General features: G+C 37.9%; 1 protein-coding gene across 3 annotated transcripts in view; it reads right to left on the reverse strand.

Moving 5' to 3' along the window:
- The window catches only part of LOC106945809 (cAMP-specific 3',5'-cyclic phosphodiesterase 7B), a 22,373-nt gene continuing 2,822 nt past the window's right edge, over positions 1-19,551 (reverse strand). Inside the window, exons 2-13 of one of the 3 annotated variants that reach the window (XM_015029757.1) lie at positions 18,144-18,204; positions 9,946-10,035; positions 9,581-9,744; positions 9,409-9,472; positions 9,129-9,224; positions 8,379-8,479; positions 7,303-7,434; positions 7,113-7,204; positions 6,437-6,581; positions 6,136-6,232; positions 5,872-5,952; positions 1-5,801 (exon numbers count right to left, since the gene is read on the reverse strand). In XM_015029757.1, the coding sequence (XP_014885243.1) occupies positions 5,584-5,801; positions 5,872-5,952; positions 6,136-6,232; positions 6,437-6,581; positions 7,113-7,204; positions 7,303-7,434; positions 8,379-8,479; positions 9,129-9,224; positions 9,409-9,472; positions 9,581-9,744; positions 9,946-10,035; positions 18,144-18,204 (1,341 nt within the window). In that variant the 3' untranslated portion in view covers positions 1-5,583. Of the gene's footprint in view, positions 5,802-5,871; positions 5,953-6,135; positions 6,233-6,436; positions 6,582-7,112; positions 7,205-7,302; positions 7,435-8,378; positions 8,480-9,128; positions 9,225-9,408; positions 9,473-9,580; positions 9,745-9,945; positions 10,036-13,576; positions 14,384-18,143; positions 18,205-19,551 lie in introns of those variants that run through there. The other 2 variants (XM_015029754.1, XM_015029755.1) reach the window with 2 other exon arrangements.

Genomic DNA, 19,551 nt, shown 5'->3' on the forward strand with positions numbered 1-19,551 from the left:
TTACCTCAAAAACAAAAAAAAAAACTTTATTGTTTTATTCACAGTGCCCAAATGTATACAGAGACATCAGGTGAGTCATCCTGACATATTTTTACAGTCATTTTTGACACAAAGGGCTTCTATTGAAAGATTACACGCTGCACAAAATGTTAGTCCAGAAAGTAGACGCTTGAAATCCTAAAAAAATGAAACCGATCAATGTCCTTCTACTGCAGATATCCCAAGGTTTATAAAAAACGTTTAAAACTTTGTATATTTTTAACATGAAAACAGTCCAAAAAAATTGAAGAAAATCAAACTCTGAATTGCATTATTTTAAAGCATTAGGTCAAAATCTTAGAAATGAACAGTGTATAAAATGCACAGTGCCTTGCAACAGTATCCACACCCATTGAATTTTGCATTTTGTCACATTGCAACCACAAATTTCAATGTATTCTATTGGGATTCTATGTGACTGGTCAAGAAAGAGTAGTGAATAAAACTGAAGTGGAAGGGAAACTATGGGTTTTAACATTATTTTAGACAAAACAGACAAAAAAAAAGGTGTGCAATTATAATCAGCCCCCTTAAATCTGATACCCTTAGAGATAATCCAGTGCAACCATTTGGCCTTGAGAGGACACCTACCTAATGCTAAAGAGTGGGAAGCAGAAGGCCACTGTTGAAAGCACAACTTCCTGTTTGAAGTCTGCTGAACACCGTGGGGGAGACAGCATAAATATGGAAGAAGGTGCTCTGGTTAGATAAGACCAAATTAGATATTTAACTAAACACTGCAAATACCTCTGCACACACCGTCCCTATGGTGGGGACAGCATGATTTTGTGGGAAAAGCTTCAGCAACCACAGGGAAACTAGTCAGGGCTGATGAGAAGCTGAATTGAGATAAATACACTGCAATCCTGGAAGAAAACTTGTGATCGGCATGTGACTGTGCTCCTATTTCACGACGATAATCATCATAAACATGCAACCAGAGCTACAATGGAACGGCTTAAATCGAAGCACTTCCAGGTGTTAAAATGACCTAGTCAAAGTCTTAAATCCCAAGTCCAGTTAAGAACTTATAGATGGGCTTGGAAATAATGCTCGTGGAATCTGAACTTGAGCTATTTTGCCAAATAGTGAGCAAGCATTTCAGTCTCCAGTTGTGCACAGCTAGTCCAGAGATACCTCACAAGGCTAATAACGAGATACATTTCTGTTTATAAAAATATTGGCTGATGGGGCCAAATACAAATGCACACCACAGTTTTTAAATCTGTATTTGTAAAAAAAAAAAAAAAAAAAAGCATTAAAGAAAACATTTCGTTTTTACCTCATTCACAATCATTTTGAGGTTTGTCTTGATTTAAAAAAAAAACTCCAATTAAGTATATTACAGTTAGTAGCTGTAGAATTGCACTATGTTTAAGTTTAGGATATATGGATACTTTTGCAAAGCCTCTTTTTTTTTTGAAGAGAGTGAAATACAAGAACTTAACAGAAATAAATGTGTCTGAATATCTCATGGCACCAAATTACAAATTTGTTGCAGCTTCACACTAAACTTGCACATTTTACTGGTATACACTAAGATGCTGATTTTAGTAAAGCTGATATTATTCCTGTATGTAAACACACAGAAGATATTAGTCCTGCTGAATAAAACCAGTATGGCTCAGTTACCCTGTAACAGTGTTCATTCTGAGAGGTATTCAAAAACAAGGCAGCCTGATGCTTGTTGCCTGGACCAGGTCTGCACTGACAGTAAATATATGACTCATAGCGAATAATCTGGAGCACTTGCTAGGTAGCGTATTCAGAAACCGATGTGTCACTTTGTTCCCGGCTCATAGCTGCTTTCGGGTTTGGAAGCTGTAAAAAAAAAAAAAAAAATCAAAACAGGACTGAAAGAGTGTCTTTCGGGTCACTTTCTGCTGCTCAAAGAGCCAACTGTGCTCTTTGATCAACTTAACCCCGTCGAGTGTTTACAGAAGCCTTTTTGTCTGTGTGCTTCCCCCGGTTGCACCAGTGCCGCTCGAACAAAGTGGAAATCTTAGCACAGCAAGCAGAGTGCCACTGTAAAGACATATATAGTTATATAACCGACATAAGCATACAAGCCAGAACTGTACACAGGAGTTTAACGTTATTGCACTGCACCTCTTAACTGGGGCAGATATTGCAGCTTGTATAACTTTAACCAAGCCTTTCTCGTCAAGCTCGTCATTTTATACCATATTCTGCTGGCAACAAATCTTAAATTCAACAACCTCTGGTATACAATATTTAAAGTAGGGAGGCAAACGTACATATATTCTATACTTGTATTTACAAATACCTGCTGTCAAAAGCCTCATCGTCACGTGGCTCAGTGCATCCATGGACGTTACACATATATTGCCCATAAATATCTTTTTAGCCAATGTTTATAGTAACAGGCAGCATATACTTTAACATTAAGTGAAGCAAATAAATACAGTTGCACATAGGAATTGGCCAGTGACCAGATCTAGATGATATTTAGCTTGAACAGTGATAGACTTCTGGAAACTCAACAGTCTGATAGCTTCCCAGTCAGTGAACAGACCAAAGCTGTTGCCGTTTGATTTATCCCATAGGTTTGAAATAAGATGGCGAAATAATGTCTAACTGGACTTGGATATTTTAGCTGCATGTCTGAAAACCAGTTGGATTTGCAAATTTGCTTTGCAGAGCCAACTACTAGAAGCAGTACTTTCCGATAACACATTTCTCATCTTTTTATGCTTTCAGACATTAAAGGTAATAAGTTTACAAATAGAGGTTACACATTTCTATGTATATCACTAATATACGACTCATATTAGCGAGTGATGTTAGATACTAAAAAGTACTAAAAATTGCGTGTCCCAACAACTTTAACTATGTTTTTTTAATGGAAAAGAGCCTTATTTGATTTTTTTTTTAGCTCAATCACTTTAAAGAGATCTCTGATTTTCCAAGTTGGAATTCAAATTTCAGGTGGTGCTTTTGTTGTATTTCCAATCGGGACCTTGGAAAATCTGACTTTGGAGTTTAAATGGAATAAGAACACAGCATAAATGCTATTGTGTTTGGATTCACACTTTGGTGTGGGATATGTTACTTATTAAAAAAGAGTGATAGTTAGCTATGTACAGTAACACTGAGACGTCCCAAACAATGTCAGAGAAAGCACAAGAGGCGTAGGAAGCATTAAAAAAATGTTTTTTTTTTGTTTTCTGTAAGGAGAAGTCCGCAAACAGGGATTGTTTGGGCAGAAGGGAAGAAGATATTACAACAAAGTTGAACATGCTTAACTTGGAAATGTTGGCAGCCCTTTGTAAATATCAGAGTGCAAATAATGGGCTACATTGTTCTCTAGAGCAATGGTTCTCAAACTGGAGTAAAAGTACCTCTGGAGTCAAGATGTAAATCTGGGAAACCAACTGAGACATATTCCAGTTCCAGCCTATTATAATTTATTGTTAATGGGGGGGGGGAAATATTGCAGTATGAAATGTGATTTATGAACTGGTGCCGTCTGCAAACACTCCCAACCCAATCCCAACATGACAGGGATTGCTATTCTTAAACTAACGAATATCAGTATTTTAAAATATTAATTATTATGATTCTTCCATGCTGTTTAGCAGCACTACTTAATGTAGACGGTGGAGCTAGTGAAAGGCCTTTAATGTTGTTGCAATAAATATGGTGTTACGATACGGTGGATTCTGGGAATCTGGCATTTTTGTTAATTTTCTCCAAGCATAAAGCTTGGAAATTTTGCCTGTTTTGCATTGTATTATTTACCAGAGCTAGCTGATTAATCCTTTTTGTTTTGATGATTTAACACAACAAACTTAAAAAGTCCAACTACTGTAGTAATACAGTTTTAAAATGTAGATAAAGATGGAGGTACTTGGAAAACATAACATTTACTGAGGAGTTAAAGTTTGAGAAGCACTGCTCTAGGCCTTTCATAGCTATGAATAATAACTATTCTAGCTGCTAATATAGGATGCTAAAGACAGCTTAAAATATGAACTCTATAATAATTTTCTTTTTGCACTAAAATAAATGTAAACCCTGTTTAACAGCAACCCGTGCTTTTTACACAAGGTAGAAGGCTAAGAACATATTTAGAATACTTTTACATTCTAATTAAATGAGAAATGGAAACTAGCTAAAAGCAGAATGGTCTACAGCACCGGCTATGTCAGAGCTATACAAACACAAAAATTGGAATTTGGACACAAAATCTAAATCAGTACATCCCCAGCTAATGTGTATTTTAAGTAAAGACATCAGTGTTTCTTAATCAACCTAAGAAATACAGCACACAGGACCTGTGTAAGAAGATGGAAGCATTGTTAGAACAAAAGCCTTACATAGCAGAGCTAACGTGTTATAAAAGTACACCAACACCTTGGCAATACTTCACAGTTCTGAGACGCCAAATCTGACCCTGATACTGAGTGAAAAAACAACCAGGAACAAGATGCTACAGTACTGAGTCTGTGTTTCAGTGCTGATATGGCTGAAGAACAAGAGGCAGAAATTTTAATATGAAACATATTGTTCAGAAAACCCTATTAATTTTTTTTTTTTTTTTAACTGACAGACCAAGCGGCTGTTAAGGCTTTGTTGTGTATGAGCTTGTAAAGTGAGGCTGTGATTAAATCCAGTTGGCTTTTAGAGAAAAGTGAGAAGAGTTACATTTTCAAGTGACTTACAGAGTACAGAGATAAAAATGTTTTGGCATGTGAAGTGTTCAGGTTATCCATCACAGTATATACAGTTTATACAACTTATAATATGAAGATAAACCTTTTTTTTTTTTTTGTATTTGGCTCTTCAAGTTGGTGATTCAGCTCAACAATGAAACATCAAGCCGGCAACACTGACCTAAGCCACTTTTAGTGTGAGTCATTATTTAAATGATGATCTGAGTCAGTCTGACACCGAGAACATGCTGGATGCTAATGTGTACAGTACCTCGACATAACGACTCAAAGCTTAGAGTTAAAAACGCACTTCAGTGAAAGGTAGACAAGTGAGATAAAGACATGAAAAAACATTGTACAAGAGTGCAAGCATTTTTAAATTTTAAAAACAATGAAGGATGTGAGGAGATTGTTATTCTGTCATATATTTTTTCAGCAAAGTCCAGCTGGTTTTTATATGTCTCTAATTTTTATTGTTCTTATCACTATTACGCCAACTAAACCCATGTTAAAATCCACATGTGAACCCTCAGTTAACACATGTTAACTAGTTAACCTTTTAGTCCTATTTGAGCGCAAAGTTACAAACAAAAGCATGTCCACATTTGATTTTCTTACTAAGATCATTCTGCTCCTCAGTGAATCCACTTCCATTTCTTTTTCTCCTGCAATGCTACATTCAACCACTGCTCCACCAGGGGGAGCTATACTTCTTTGTTTCCTGGCCACGCTGCCTTCCAGTGCTCCCACTGTAAGGGCAACCAGCTGTGGAAACAAACGTGCTGGAGAATAAACATGGATTTGGATTAAAACGTCTCCCCTCCATGTATGCTGGAGATTAAAACCCATCAGAGCAACAAGAGAGATATTATGGGATGTCCTCTGCCTCCTCTTGTCCTCCTTCAGGCTCAGGCTCTTCGGCATGGGGGTGAGTTTTTGTTTCTGCAAGTGTGTGTACGTATCTGAGTCGGCTCCAGCAAGCCTTGTTCTTGTGCAGGTGCCCCATCATTATTTGGCTGAGCATGCTGGGCTCAGTGAAGCGCTGCCACTCCTCAAACAGAGGCTCCACGATGTAGGAGATAAAACCTGAAAGATGTGAAACTCCTTAATACGGGCTATTTAATGAGAACGCCTTGATAATTAAAACAGGATTTACCAATCTGGATGGCTGGCACAGAGTCTGTCTGTTGGTCACACAAAGGACTGATCTCCAAGTCAAATTTCCTTTCCAGGTCACCTTCCAGGTCAACAAAGACAGAATTGATAAAAAAAAACAAAAAACAAAAAAAACAAAAACAGTTGCAACAAGAACAAACAGTGAAATAAAGTGCATAGAGTTGGCATTTTAAAATACACATCTTCTTCAGCACACCATAATACTAACTCTAGTTTGAAAACTGATATGTAAAAGTTTACTCACCCTGCCTATAAAATTCCTCACACACCCTCTCACTCCACTGCCTGCTCAGCTCCCACTCCCGACATGGGTTACACACATCAGCGCATTTCAGGGCAATCTAGAAGAAAAGAAGAGAAATGAATACAAACGTGTCACAACGATATGGAGGTCTACTATTATAAAGCTGTGTGAGAAAATTATCATTTGGATACCATACAGCTGAATCTACATGCTTGACATTACTTGAAGAGTGTCTGACGTGTCTTTTTATCTGTAAATATCTCGTTTCAACAGTACATTTGAAAGGGAACGGGCAGTGTACCTGGAGTATGAAATGCCTGTGTGTGGCCAGCTGAAGGTCCATATCCTGGTTGTCCAGATGCTCTCGGAGAGTTATCAGGAATTCGTTTTGTCTGTTGATGTCTGTGGCCAAGATGAGAGAGCCCAGCTGCTGCTCTATGTCCTGCCTGTAGCGTGAAGGAAGACAAACCAATGAGCTCTGCTTCACCCGCTACAAGTTTCACACAACCTTTAACAGCTAAATGATCTTATTTTTTCATTCATGTGAAGACTAAAAGTAAAGACACATGATACACTTTTATTACTTTATCCAGTGGGAATTTCCATTGAGTTCTAATTTCATGTTAAACGTATTTATATGAAAAGAAAACCAACAGCAACAAAGAAAATAATAAGAAAAATCCAACCTTTAAATTTAGTGTGTTATTTCAGTGAAAGAGATTAAATACTTATCACATACTTAGTAAGAGGAAAAAATACTCCCTCACACTAAAACTCCCCAAAAGGGATCATCTTAACTTCATGGGTGTCCAAGGTTTTTAGTGTACTGTGTTTGTTGAAAATAGATTTGCAATGTGCAAAACAGTAATATATTCCAAACATTAACGAGTAATCGGAAACCTTAAAGAACATTTCTAAAACCAAATCAATAAAATATTCCGATTAAAAATCAGACGATGTAAGACGTGTGTTCTTACGACATGTCGGCCGGCAGGTGGCTCAGCAGACCAGACTCTCGCAGCATGCCCACGGTGGATCTCCAGTGGTGGCTCTCCAGCACAGAGGTGTTCTGTACAGCAGGAATGTCATTCAGTCTCCGCGCCTCCGACACGAAACACACCACAGGTAAACCCAGATGCTGACACCCATCCACCTGCTTGTGTTTACCTGGTAGAGGGATGCCAGGTGGTGTCTGGTTTTAATGAGAAAAGGCTGGTTGACTCCAGGGTGATCCACGTCATGAGCTGCTGCCGCCATCAGACCCAGGAACACATCCAGAGGAGTCAGCTGCTCTGCCAGCTGCAAAACACAAATGTTCTAAGAATCTCCAAGAGAGATCCTTGTGAAAAACCTAAATGAGGAGTCGTTGATAATCTAAATTTTTTTTTTGTGTCTATTTTGTCAAACGTTCGATTTCTGGTTAATGTGAAGTTTATTTAAGTTGTCAAATAACCCAAAGTATGTGAGCAAAACCTTTAAACAAAACATGCCAAATTTGAAGGATACTACAAATAAGATTTTTTTTTTTTTACAATTAGGAAGCAAGATTAGATTGGGCCCTTGTCCCACCTTGTTTGTCACGGTTACAGTAACAGTTTTTCATAATTGCTCTGACTTTACATTTGGGTGAGTTTAGGTTAGAAGCAATCCTGTTGTGTCTGTTTCTTGACAAGTGGAAATCAACACACACCTGCCTACGGTTCAATGTCCAATTTTCTTAGATTTCCCATTTTGAGAAATGGCTAAGAGAAATGGGATTTTTAGTCATGTCTTATCTACATCTCCAAATTTGGTTTACATCCAAATTGATCTCAAAAACACAAAACTGACGTCGTTACAGGTGGCCAAAGATCCAGCCTCATTATGCTATAGAGGGCAATAGAGCACATTGATTAGTGAAAATGCAGACTCGCTTTTTCTCAGAGAGTGTTTATCTTCAACATACAGGTTAGCGTGCCGTATTGAATTTCATTTAGTGCTTTTAACAAAACAGATTAATCACAAAGTGCCTCTTGGAGCAACAAAAGCAATTACTGAATAAGGGGAAAGATGCAGAGATGCTTAATCTAGTCAGAGGGCTTCAGAAAAATCTCTGAGCTCTAGATGGATGTGTCACTGAGTTCAAGTGAGCGGGAGACGTCCCTCTGGGAGCACAGCTAATAGATTATGTCAAGGAGAAGCTCAGGCCTGGTGAGGCTTTACAGTGTGGGCATGACAGGAAAAGAGTGTGTGTATGTTTTCACCTTGGTCTCTTTTATGTAGCAGTACATGGCTTGAGTAACGTCAGCAGCATGAACAGCATTATGATATGGATTGTGGGAATGGTAATCTTCCTGCACCATTCCTGCAAAACATTGTAAATGATCAATAAGCACCGATTGTAATAAAACGAATCTACAAGGTCTCTGTGTTTATTCTGGTTAGTTGAAACATATGAGGTACAATGCAGGCGTTGGTCTCATAGAATTATATTGGGAAATAGGTGAAGTGTTTGGTATTAAAAAAAAAAAAAAAAACATACCCACACTAAAAACACCAAAAATATAGCAACTCTTTCAGAGAATTTTATAAGGGTTACATTATTGCCAAAATGGTTCAGTAAAACTAAACAAAACAAAAAAAGTAAGAATTTGGTCATAAGTCTTTTTTCTTTTAGACATTTACGGCTCCACTTCTGGATTATTTATCACAATTATTTTTACTAATTATAATTGTTATTTATCTGGTTATGTTTTATTGGTTGTTGTAATCAATATTTTTACTGAATACATTTTGGTTGCTTTTATATTTAGTGAAGCACTTTGGCCAGCTATTTAAATGTGCTATAAATACAGCCTCACTGTGAATGAGACTCTTTAAAAACGGTTTTAAAGCTGTCAACTGACAGTGATGCCAATTCAAACGCCGACTAGTGTAAACCAGGAAGTTGAAAAGATAAAGACATTATTTTAGCTGTCATTGGTGGAAGAGCAAACAAATTTCTAATAGCTTACCAAGAAACCTGTGTAGTTTAACCATGTCCAGCTGGAAGTGGTGAATCAGTCCACAAACATTGAAGAGATGGCACATCAGAGTCACAAGACTGTTACCTGCACAGATAAATTGTAAACAATGATTGTGTCTTCCAATCCATCAGACTATACAAACATAATCATCCCCAAACATAAAAAAGGCATATAGACTGGGATCATGATAAAATACATAACAGAATATAGATCTAGGACATTGTTAAACTGACGGACGAGCAGTCATGTCAGACTAAAATAATCTCACCATTTGTAAGACGATCGAAGAGGAAAATGTCAAAGTTCCATGTGTCTACTTTTGAGAGCATGTGCTGTGAAGAAAGACATTTACAAGGGTTGATTTGTTATTCGCAAACGATCTTAAAAAAAAATTGTATGCGCGTCTTCGTTTGCGTGGTGTTGCGTTTTTGTGCCCTCACAGCTGCCTGTCCCAAGTAGTCATCATCCAGCAAGTGCAGGGACCCGGGAGTGTGAGGCATTAATCCCCTCAGCAACCTGGAGGCATGGCAGTATCTCTGGAAGCTTAACAGACGCTTCAGCTTTCTCCTAGTGCCGGACTCGACCTCCCCTGGCTGTGAATTTGCTAATTAAAAAAAAACAAAAACAACAACAACAAAAAAAAAACATGCATTTAAAAAAAATTGTAAAAGTCAAACCATCTTCATTGATGCATCATAATGTCCTTCATCTATCTATAAAATGATCAATACTTAAACAGTGGACAGTTTAAACCATGGCCTCATGGACGTCAACATAAAATATTTGAGTCAATGAGGAATCGTACTTTTCAGGATCCGCAGATCAATCGGCGGGTAAGAACCTCGTCTCTCAGCCAGCAACACACCAGCATGACCGGCGTTCAGCCTGCCATCAGCTATCAGAAAGAAAGATAAGAAGAGCCAGATATATTAAAAAAAAAACAAACAGCAAGAGTAAATAAAAAGATAGAATGGTAAAACAAATAGTGAAGTGTCAGTGGTGCTTTAAAAGGATAATATTGCTGCATGTACATGTATAAACTGATTTTATAAATCTTCATGCAGCAATCTTAGGTTTGTACATTTCTTGTCCAAGCCCAATATTTTCTAAGCAAGAAGTCTAATTAGTCAAAAAGGTACGCAAGTACCCGACAGTTGTTTTTCGATAAAACAACACAATGTGTACACAGATGTGACACTAAATTATATCATGTTTAAGTAGTGTTAGACATGATTTATTTTTTTAATTATTCAGAAATATCTCCAGGCCTTTACTTGCTGGGAAGCACTAGATTTAGGAACAAAAAAAACAAAAACATAAAACAGAGAATGCTGAAGAAAATATGAGCAATTCACACACCCAGAGGCCAGCGACAAACAAGATAAAACAGAATGAGGTCTCAAGTCATGGTACACACACACACACACACACACACACACACACACACACACACAATCTTCACTCGAACAGTCTGAAAACTATGGAGATAATGAATAATTTATAGATCAGCAGTTAGGAACTGGAGCATAGTTTGTCCCTAAGGTTGCCAGTTCACATCACCTCAGCGACCGCCGTTAAAAGCAGCTGGCAATGGCTTTGCTATCGCTGTGGCAACTGCCGGGACGTGCCGGAGCCCGCCTTCGAAGTGCAGCCTCAGAAAGCATTCAGCATGGAAGAAGCCAAGGCATCACTTTTGTCAACTTTGGAGAAAACTGGTACAACTTCCTACTTTGGCATGCACAGCAGCATGAACAAATACACAGAAAAGTGACTCATCGTTGTCAAGTGGCCTACTTTGGGCAACGAAAGAAGCAAACGGAGAAGAACAGTTTTTTTTTTTTTTTTTTTTAATTTAATCCAGAGCGTTGGCAGAGAAGACGAGGACAAAATACATCTTCTGGTAAACAGGCCAGAAACAGATCACACCTCCAGATTACAGACAACCGCATTCATTCACACAATCAGCCTCCCCCAGCTCTCTGTAGCACTTGATTCTTCTCCTTTCTCCGCTCCATTTTCCCCCCCCAATTCTTCTTTTAGTTCTGGTTCCTGTGTTTACATCCTCCTCCTTCCATCTGATCCAATCCTTCCGTCTCGCCAGCCGCCTCTCTCCTCTGTCCCTTTCTCTTCCCTTAGCAGTAACTAGGTCATTGTTTTCATGCGGCACAGAACTGGGTCATTTACGATGAAAATGCGAGTCGATCAGAAAGTGTGCTTAAGGAAGCGCCAACGTGCCCAAACATTAACCCTCATTTGGTATGTGTACACACACTTACAAATGAGGTTAAATCCAAGTTTGAGAAGCAAAAACACGAGTGTACATTTGGCACGCATACTGACACGTGGAGCTGATCGAAATATGCGGGCTTCACTGTGTCTGTGGGTGTTAGTGGCACAGACACTGTTTTTATGTTTTTAAAATGATGCCATACTGAGCTATGCTAAAACTCAAATCTACATGCTGTGAATATACGGAAGCAGACGATGTTTTCTTCTGCCTGCAGCTGTGCCTGCTTTATTTACAGGCATATGATGCCCATATGTTGATAATAAACTATAAACATTTTTAAAAACTATTGTGTAAAATATAGCCGAATCTGAGATTTATACACAATAAGAAGACACAGAACTTCTCATTTTCTTACTTTGACATTAAATCAGATATAAACTTTCCTAAATCTTTTTGAGGTCAGCGAAGGCGAATAAATTATATTCCTGGAATATTAACTTGTTTCTCCACCATTAGCACATTGAGCAACATTGATTGATTGACAGCACTAAGATCCTTTTCCTGGCTCTGATTGGTTGTTTTTGTTATGGTCAAATTTGAAGCGATCTTTTTTTAAAAACTTTGGTCTATTTTTCAGTCCATGGCCATCATACTATGATATTGCTTGTGCATATTATTATATTCATCCTACAAATCTGGATTTTCCCAAATAATTAGTGTTTGCCTTGTACAATTACTGTTTTGGCTGCTGCTGCCGCCAGTCCACATGTGAATCGTGAGCTCAGCTGAAACACTATCATTAAATTACAGGTGATTTGAAGGAAATCGCTAGGCAGGTAGCAGAACAACTTTTGCTTTACGTTTTGTCCAAAAGCAACCAACTGCAACAAAACATGTTGAGAAAATAATTTGTCAATGCTTCATATCAAAACAGACAGTAAACATGCCAGTGTTAGCCTGGCAGATCACCAAACTGCTTCACATGGAAATATCATCAGCTGACCAAAATGTGAGTTCATAGAAGACCCCAGCTTTATGTGTAAAATCAGATGTAAAAATAAATTGTAGAATATCCTTCTGAAACTTGCTGTTGCTGACAAGAAAACAACTGCAGACTCACAGAATGCTAGTGACGACCAGGCGATCCTGATAAAATGTAGTCTAAAAGGTGGATAATAAAATTGCCAGGGTTAATTTTTTTTTTGACAACTTGTTTAAAGAAAAATCACTCCGAATTTACATTAAAGATTTGCATTTGACATGAAGATGTTTTCTTTTATGTAAAAAAGAGGCACAAAAATTTTTTTTTCTGTTGATTTTTTTCCCTCCAAAACCTGAACTTTGGGTCTCCTTAGTCGTTTATTATCCTGACCACATTAAATGTCTCAGTGACCATAACATCTGATTAAATCTCGCAGTACCTAGAAACAATAGGCCTACAATATCAAAAGCCTTTCACCCCTTTAAAAGAAATAATCACATGAGGTTATTACAGTTCAAGGGAAAAGTCTGTAGAGAATTCTCCGTCCTCCACCTTATGAGTCACTGCAGGGAATTTCCCACAGAATTAATCATAATTTCAGCATAAAATTTCCTGTGATTGACAGATTACTTGCAATACCGCCAGCAGAGCTTGTAAGTGTCAAGACTAATGTGTCAAAGTTGACCATTTTCCTTTTTAAAACCTATATTCTTGGCTGAATCTGCATCAGTGTCATGGGGACAACTGCAGCTCAGCAGATGGTACCACAGCTTCATTTATTGGAAACTCCCGACTCCAAACGCCCCAAATCCCTCGTTTCTCTGTCTCATCTACTCAGCTGTCTTAACGCCTCCGAGCGTCCACCTACGTCATTCGTAAACATACGGCCAGAGGCACGCTTGTCAGAGTTAATCTGTCACACACGCACCTATGGACTTGTCAAATCTGCAAACATGAACACAAGCAGGACAAAAGAGGGAGATCTACTTTTAAGTTCTGCGTGAAACCAAACAAAAACCTGGAGATTAAATTGTGAATCTTAAAAATGAGCTGCAAAAAATGTCATTAAATTGCTATGAGGGAGAGAGATCTTTAACACTGTTAAGAATTTGAGTGGGTCACAAACCTTAAGCTATTATTGTCCTGTCTGAGGCAGCATGAACTGCTGCTTAGACGTATCTTCCACAAGCTTAACTCTGTTATGAATTGTTATGGATTCTTTACCTTCCAGGTGTGTATTGCTGTTCCCTGTGACCTGCTTGATCTCTTTGACCTCGTCAGCCTCCTCCTGCTCTTCTTCCACCCAACTGTTGCCTTCACTCCTCTCCACCCTCCGAGGGTCTCCCCTGCGAGCTCTCCAGGCCGCCCTGAGCTGCCGGATCAGAGCGGGAAGTTCCAGGGCCAGCGACAGGCCAGCACAAGTGACAGGGGGAGTCCACACTCGTGAGCCAGGAGGCTCGTCGGGACAGACCCCGACACCGAGACCAGAGTCCTGCATCCTGAGATCTGGACCCCAGAGCCTCTCCAGTACTGGCATTGTAATACCACAAAGAAATGAACGGTGCAGAGACGAGAGGATGACGCTCACAAGGAGACATTGAAGAAGGAACGGCTCACCATCAGATTAGAATGACAGATAATATGGGGGGGCTAACTAAGACTGAGAAAACTCTGGAATCAGCGCATCAAAGACCGCCTGGAGAGATGGGATCAGCAGCATAGGGACAGATTTAAAGGAAGTAAAGCAATCCAAACAGAAGAGAAGAAGAGAAAAGTCCAAAAAACAAGAGAATAATCTGCCGGTATCCTTCTCTCTCTCTCTCTCAGAATCCAGAACTGATATTCTGCTCCCTCCTTCTGCCGCATAACTACTCATCTCCACGGTCCCACTCAGTCTGTGCTGTTGAGTCTAAAAGCCCCTCCTTTCTCAGCTCTGAGCTCACTTACATGCTCTCAACCAATACGCTGCTACTCAAACATGCTGCCAGCCCGACTAGTACCATGCACACAAATTTATGCTTTCTCCACACATTTGCCTTTCTTGCAATAATTTATATAACATCAATCAGACAATTAAAATCGAATAAGATCTAAAAATCTTATTCGATTAACAAAAGGTCTTTTTATTTTAAACAATGAACTGAACTGAATATATATATATATATATATATATATATATATATATATATATATTCAGTTCATTGTTTAAAATAAAAAGACCTTTTTATTTTAAAATAAAAAATAAAATATATATATATATATATATATATATATATATATATATTCAGTTCATTGTTTAATATAAAAAGACCTTTTGTTACTTCAATAGACTTAAATATATAATTCAATTTAAAGTTGCCATTTGAGTTTACTAAAAATTGTGCACTGACAGCAAGAACACATTGAGGCATTGAAGAGTGAATATCAACTGCAGGGTTTCACTAAATATAAGGGAATTAAAACTGCACAGAAGTACAAAGCTGATGCTGTTTCAAATGTATTTGGGTTGATGACAACCCAAAAAGGCACAATAGTTGAGGGGATGAGCAGAAGTAAGCACACACTGTTGACTTCTGAAAGGTGATGGAGGAGATTCTGAAGCATTTGAGTTATAAGGGCTTCAACCTAAGGCAGGGTTACTTCAAACATTACTCTCCCTCTGTGTGTTTTATAGTTAGCCAATTTTATTTGAAGTACAGTTCTCAGATATTGCTTATATATGTTGCCCCAGGAGGAGAGATGTGTTCAAAGAAAGGAAAACGAGAATACAGATGTAAACTGACAACACATGAACCTGCTCAAAAGGAACTCTAATCAGTTGTTTTATGCTTTATGTGATGAGGGGATGTTTCATCTTGATTAAATTACAATTTACATCAAAATCAAAATAAACAGAAAAAAACTGACAATTACATGATGTTCAACTGTAAACAATGTCTAAAGTTAGTAAGTTAAACACTGATTGAATGGAATAAATGGAGTGAAATTCATGAATGAAAAAACCCCAATCGTAATCTTCAGCAAGATTGTTGAAATTGCACGAAAATAGATTTGTTTTTGTTTTTTTATTTAAATCAGCAGACCTGCTCCACAGTATGGACCACAGTGCAAATGACGGTCAAGTGCAGACAAATGTGCTGGCACACTCACTGACGTACGCACTCAGCCATTCACATGGCCTTGAACATCACATATCAGATGCAAGAAGTCAGCAACAAGAAATCATTCTAGTAAAAGCTGTAAGACAAAGAAACAGCCTGGGAAAAATGGAAAAGGGAGCAGGGAGATCATCTAAAACACATATAGTTGTTTGTAATTGATTGGTCACAACTCTTACGATGAATTTGTTGCTTTCTGTGCAGTTTATGGGAATAGTCAGACAACTAATCAAGTAATCTAGTCAAACAAGATTTTTCATATCATACCTGTGACTTGATGTTTTTGTCCTCGCACTTATTTCAACTCAGTACTTAAATAATAATGTTCAAGATGATTAAAGACAGACACATAAAAATATACAAGAGATTTCACAAAGTAAAGAAGATCATAAACAGCATAAATTCAATGTAGTTGAAAAATGCTAACTGCAAAGAAAGAAAGAAAGAAAGCAGATAACGAGGTCGGTGGAAGTTTTGTTTAATAAACTCAGGCGAGGAGAGGACTGCTGGCTCCAAAGCTATTTTTGCAAATCCTTCCTTCAAAGACTAAACATGACCGTAATAGTTGCTAAAGACAGAGAAGCTTACACAGATGGGACGGTGTGTTGATTCATTTGTTTTTGGTCCACGTTTAAACCTGAATTGGTCACACTTCTTGACAGGTCAGGGCAACTAATTCAGCCTTTAAAAAACTATGTTAATGTGCTCTTGCAAGAATGTGCACATTTTAAAACTTAGGTGATATACAGGTTTTATCTTCCAGTACTTTTCAGGCTTTACATCAATAACATTCTTAACCCACACTTTAGATATTGGTTAAAAACTTAAAAAAAACTCATGTCTGTTTATGCAGATTACATATTTAGGAGTTTGCTGAATGAATTAAGCCTTTGGGAACCGAACTCTACGTTTTTCCAAATGGAAAACTGTCCTCGTCACTTTCTGTCCTCCAGAACGGTTCGGACAGTTCTGGGCCTCCAGGGAGCAGTGTCCTGCATGTTTTAGATGTTGCTCGGCTAAACCCTCATAATTTAAATAAAGATGCTACAGCAGGCTCTTGCTGAACTTGGTGACATGCCAAAGAGATAATTCAACTATCTGATTCTGGTGTTGCGGAGCAGAAACACAGCCAAACTATAGCTGGGAGAAACTGAATGAGCTTTTACTGGAGCTGTTTTGTCATGAGCTTTTGCTGGATTCACTTAATGTTTATTTTTGTAAGCCACTAATACAGGAGTTTTTCTGCCTCATAAATGCTCCCTTCTGTCAGTGTAACGCCACAGGAAGATATATATTCATCATGCGTACGATCTCTATTGGCAGAAGATATATCAGTGAGTCATGTAGCTCAATTTGGGTATTTAATAGATTAAATGAACGTTAAAATAATTAGTTGTAAATTGCTTAAAATCCCTAAGAGAAACCAAAATACCCTCATACGATGCATATATGTTAAATTTCAAAGGATCTCTTTCTTAGCAGAAACCAAGTTTTATTCATGATTTTATCCACACAGTTTTCTAGCACCATTTCATTCTGCATCCTGCTGTGAAGGTGAAGATGATGTACACTTGTTGGAGGTCATCTTTGAATTGTGCTTAAAAGCAACTTTTAAGTTTAAACACGTCGTTTGAGGTAACACAGTTGTTGTTCTCGCCGTTTAGTTTGATGTGACTCTTCGTTGTTTATGTCACAGGAAACCATTTTTGGTGAACAAGTAGAGCTTTGCAGCCATATGAAAAACATGCTGACATCTTTTTTCTCTCTCTCTCTCTTTTTAGATAAATCAGACCTTCCCCAGAGGGTCTTTTGAAATACTCATATTTGTGAACATTTCCACATTTTGACACATTACAACCACAAAATGAGCAAAGTAAATGACCAAAGTGTTGTGGGCATTTATATTCAGCCATCCAGAGACAAACTTTATTTTTCTGCAATTACGTGTCTCTCATATAGGTTGTGGCGAGAGGCAAACAAGACCTCCTAAGGCAAGGGTCAGCAACTTTTACAACTCTTCGAACCATGTTTGCCTTTGGTCCAAAATGTTTGGTGTGACAATAGCTATATAAATGTTCAAAACAAAGTAGCTCATTTTTTAAAAAAATATCTGGAATAGCAACTTTCTTTAGATTTCCAAATAAAAGAAAAACAATCTCATTTTGTTTTAAGGTTTTAAAATAAAGAATATCAAAACTTTTACATGGTTTCGTTTGCCTTCACGATGATGCATCACAAACACAAATCATACAGTTTGTGTTTGTAATGCAAAAAAATCTGGAAATGTCTGCCCTCTCTCACCCATTAATTTAAAGATCTATTTAAAATTTTGCACACTAAATTCACAAGATCCAAGTCTGTGGTTTGGAGTTACAGCTACCGTATTAGTCTACTGACCTAAGTCCTGGCACATTGCAAAATGTACTCAAAGACTAAGTACATGCAAAACACGTGCACACTGCCTGGGAATATTATGAGTATATACAGAGATTGCAAGTGTATGTTTATATGTTTCACCTAGATATTATGCTGGGTAAAAAAGGTAAGTGAATCCACACCAAACTACAGTGTGTGGCACACAGTGTGTATTTCCCTTTTGCACAGACCTGTTCCAGGGCATCAAAAGTTCTTACCCAGCATGCGAACCTGTATGACATTCTGCTCCAACCATTTAAATGCGACACCTCCACACCTCTGTGGCAAAGAGAAAGATGGAAGAAGACAGAGAAAAAAAAGAAGAGAGGCCTACGTTAGTATTGCTTTTGCTAAATGCCTTCAGAGACCGACATAGACCCTACGAACAAATTAACTGTGTGCTAAAAGTCATGAGAGAGCTTTCTTGCACTCATGTGATGCCTGGGAAGCAGGGACAACTTCACCCATGAGCTGTTATATTTATTCTTTAGAGTGCTATTACTTTAAGCCAAATTGTTAATGTGTAAAACATCAGTAATTTTAGGTGTTTAACCAACTTTTACTTATGACCTTCTTTAATTAGGTTAAAATCTATAGCTTCACTGCAGCATGATCCAATTCTGAGTGCACACAATCAAATGTAAAGTTTTACATTGCCAAAAGGAAATCCAGTTTAATTTAAAATATCCATATCATTCGTCACGACTACAGGGATTACTAAAAACTGAGTGAAGAGCTGCACTTAGTGACCCTGGCATCTGCTGTTCCTGTATCAACACGCCTGTGTTTGGGCCAATGACACTGGAAAAAGTGGGTCAAGCGGCACAGTGCCACACACTGCCAATGATCTACACATTAATCACATGCTTCCACATGCCTCAGCCTCTTGGACAGTGGGCTTTTTTTTTTTTGTGATTCAAAGGTGCGTTTGTAATCAATTCAAGTCACAAGATAATTATGGTTTTATACTTCCTGTAGCAAATTCTGATAACAGAATACAGAAAGCAAAGAAAACAGGACACAGGTTACAACATCCTATTCAGTTCACTTACAAGACAATATATGAATATCTATAACACTCTTATAGAAAAAGACTGTGAATCAAAGTGACGTTTTCTCCAAAATACGCTTTGAATTTAAGCTTTGGAAACATCCTTACGTTTGACCGATCTTATAACAAAGTCTATTTAATTTCGACCTTGATTTTATAAACCTTCCACAGCTGAAACTAGAACTTCATGATGCTGCTCTTTGACAGAAAATTTGTAAAGTCCTGTAGAACAGAGAAATGCTTATTTCTTGTGAACAAGGGTTTGCTTGTCTTTGAGTTATGATGTTGCTCACTGTATCCTGATTAAGATCAGGTTATTATGGATCAAGTTCTGTCTTGCACTATAAGGAGACTTGGCTTGTAAAAGTAGTCATTCCATTTTATGTCCCTCTACAATCTCAAAATAAAATGTTTATTCACAAACTTAAAATAGCGTGTGTTTTTTTCACTTATTATACCCTTTACACTAAAACCCTAAAAGAGAATCCAGTTCAATCAATGGGCTTCAAAAGTCACCTTGTTAGTTAATACAGAAGAGCATTCATCTGAAAAGCAGCCAAGAGGCCCCTTGGTAA

This window comes from Poecilia latipinna, unplaced genomic scaffold (genome assembly GCF_001443285.1).
Source record: "Poecilia latipinna isolate Pla-1442-1.1 unplaced genomic scaffold, P_latipinna-1.0 Scaffold161, whole genome shotgun sequence".
In the NCBI taxonomy this organism is placed as follows: domain Eukaryota; kingdom Metazoa; phylum Chordata; class Actinopteri; order Cyprinodontiformes; family Poeciliidae; genus Poecilia; species Poecilia latipinna.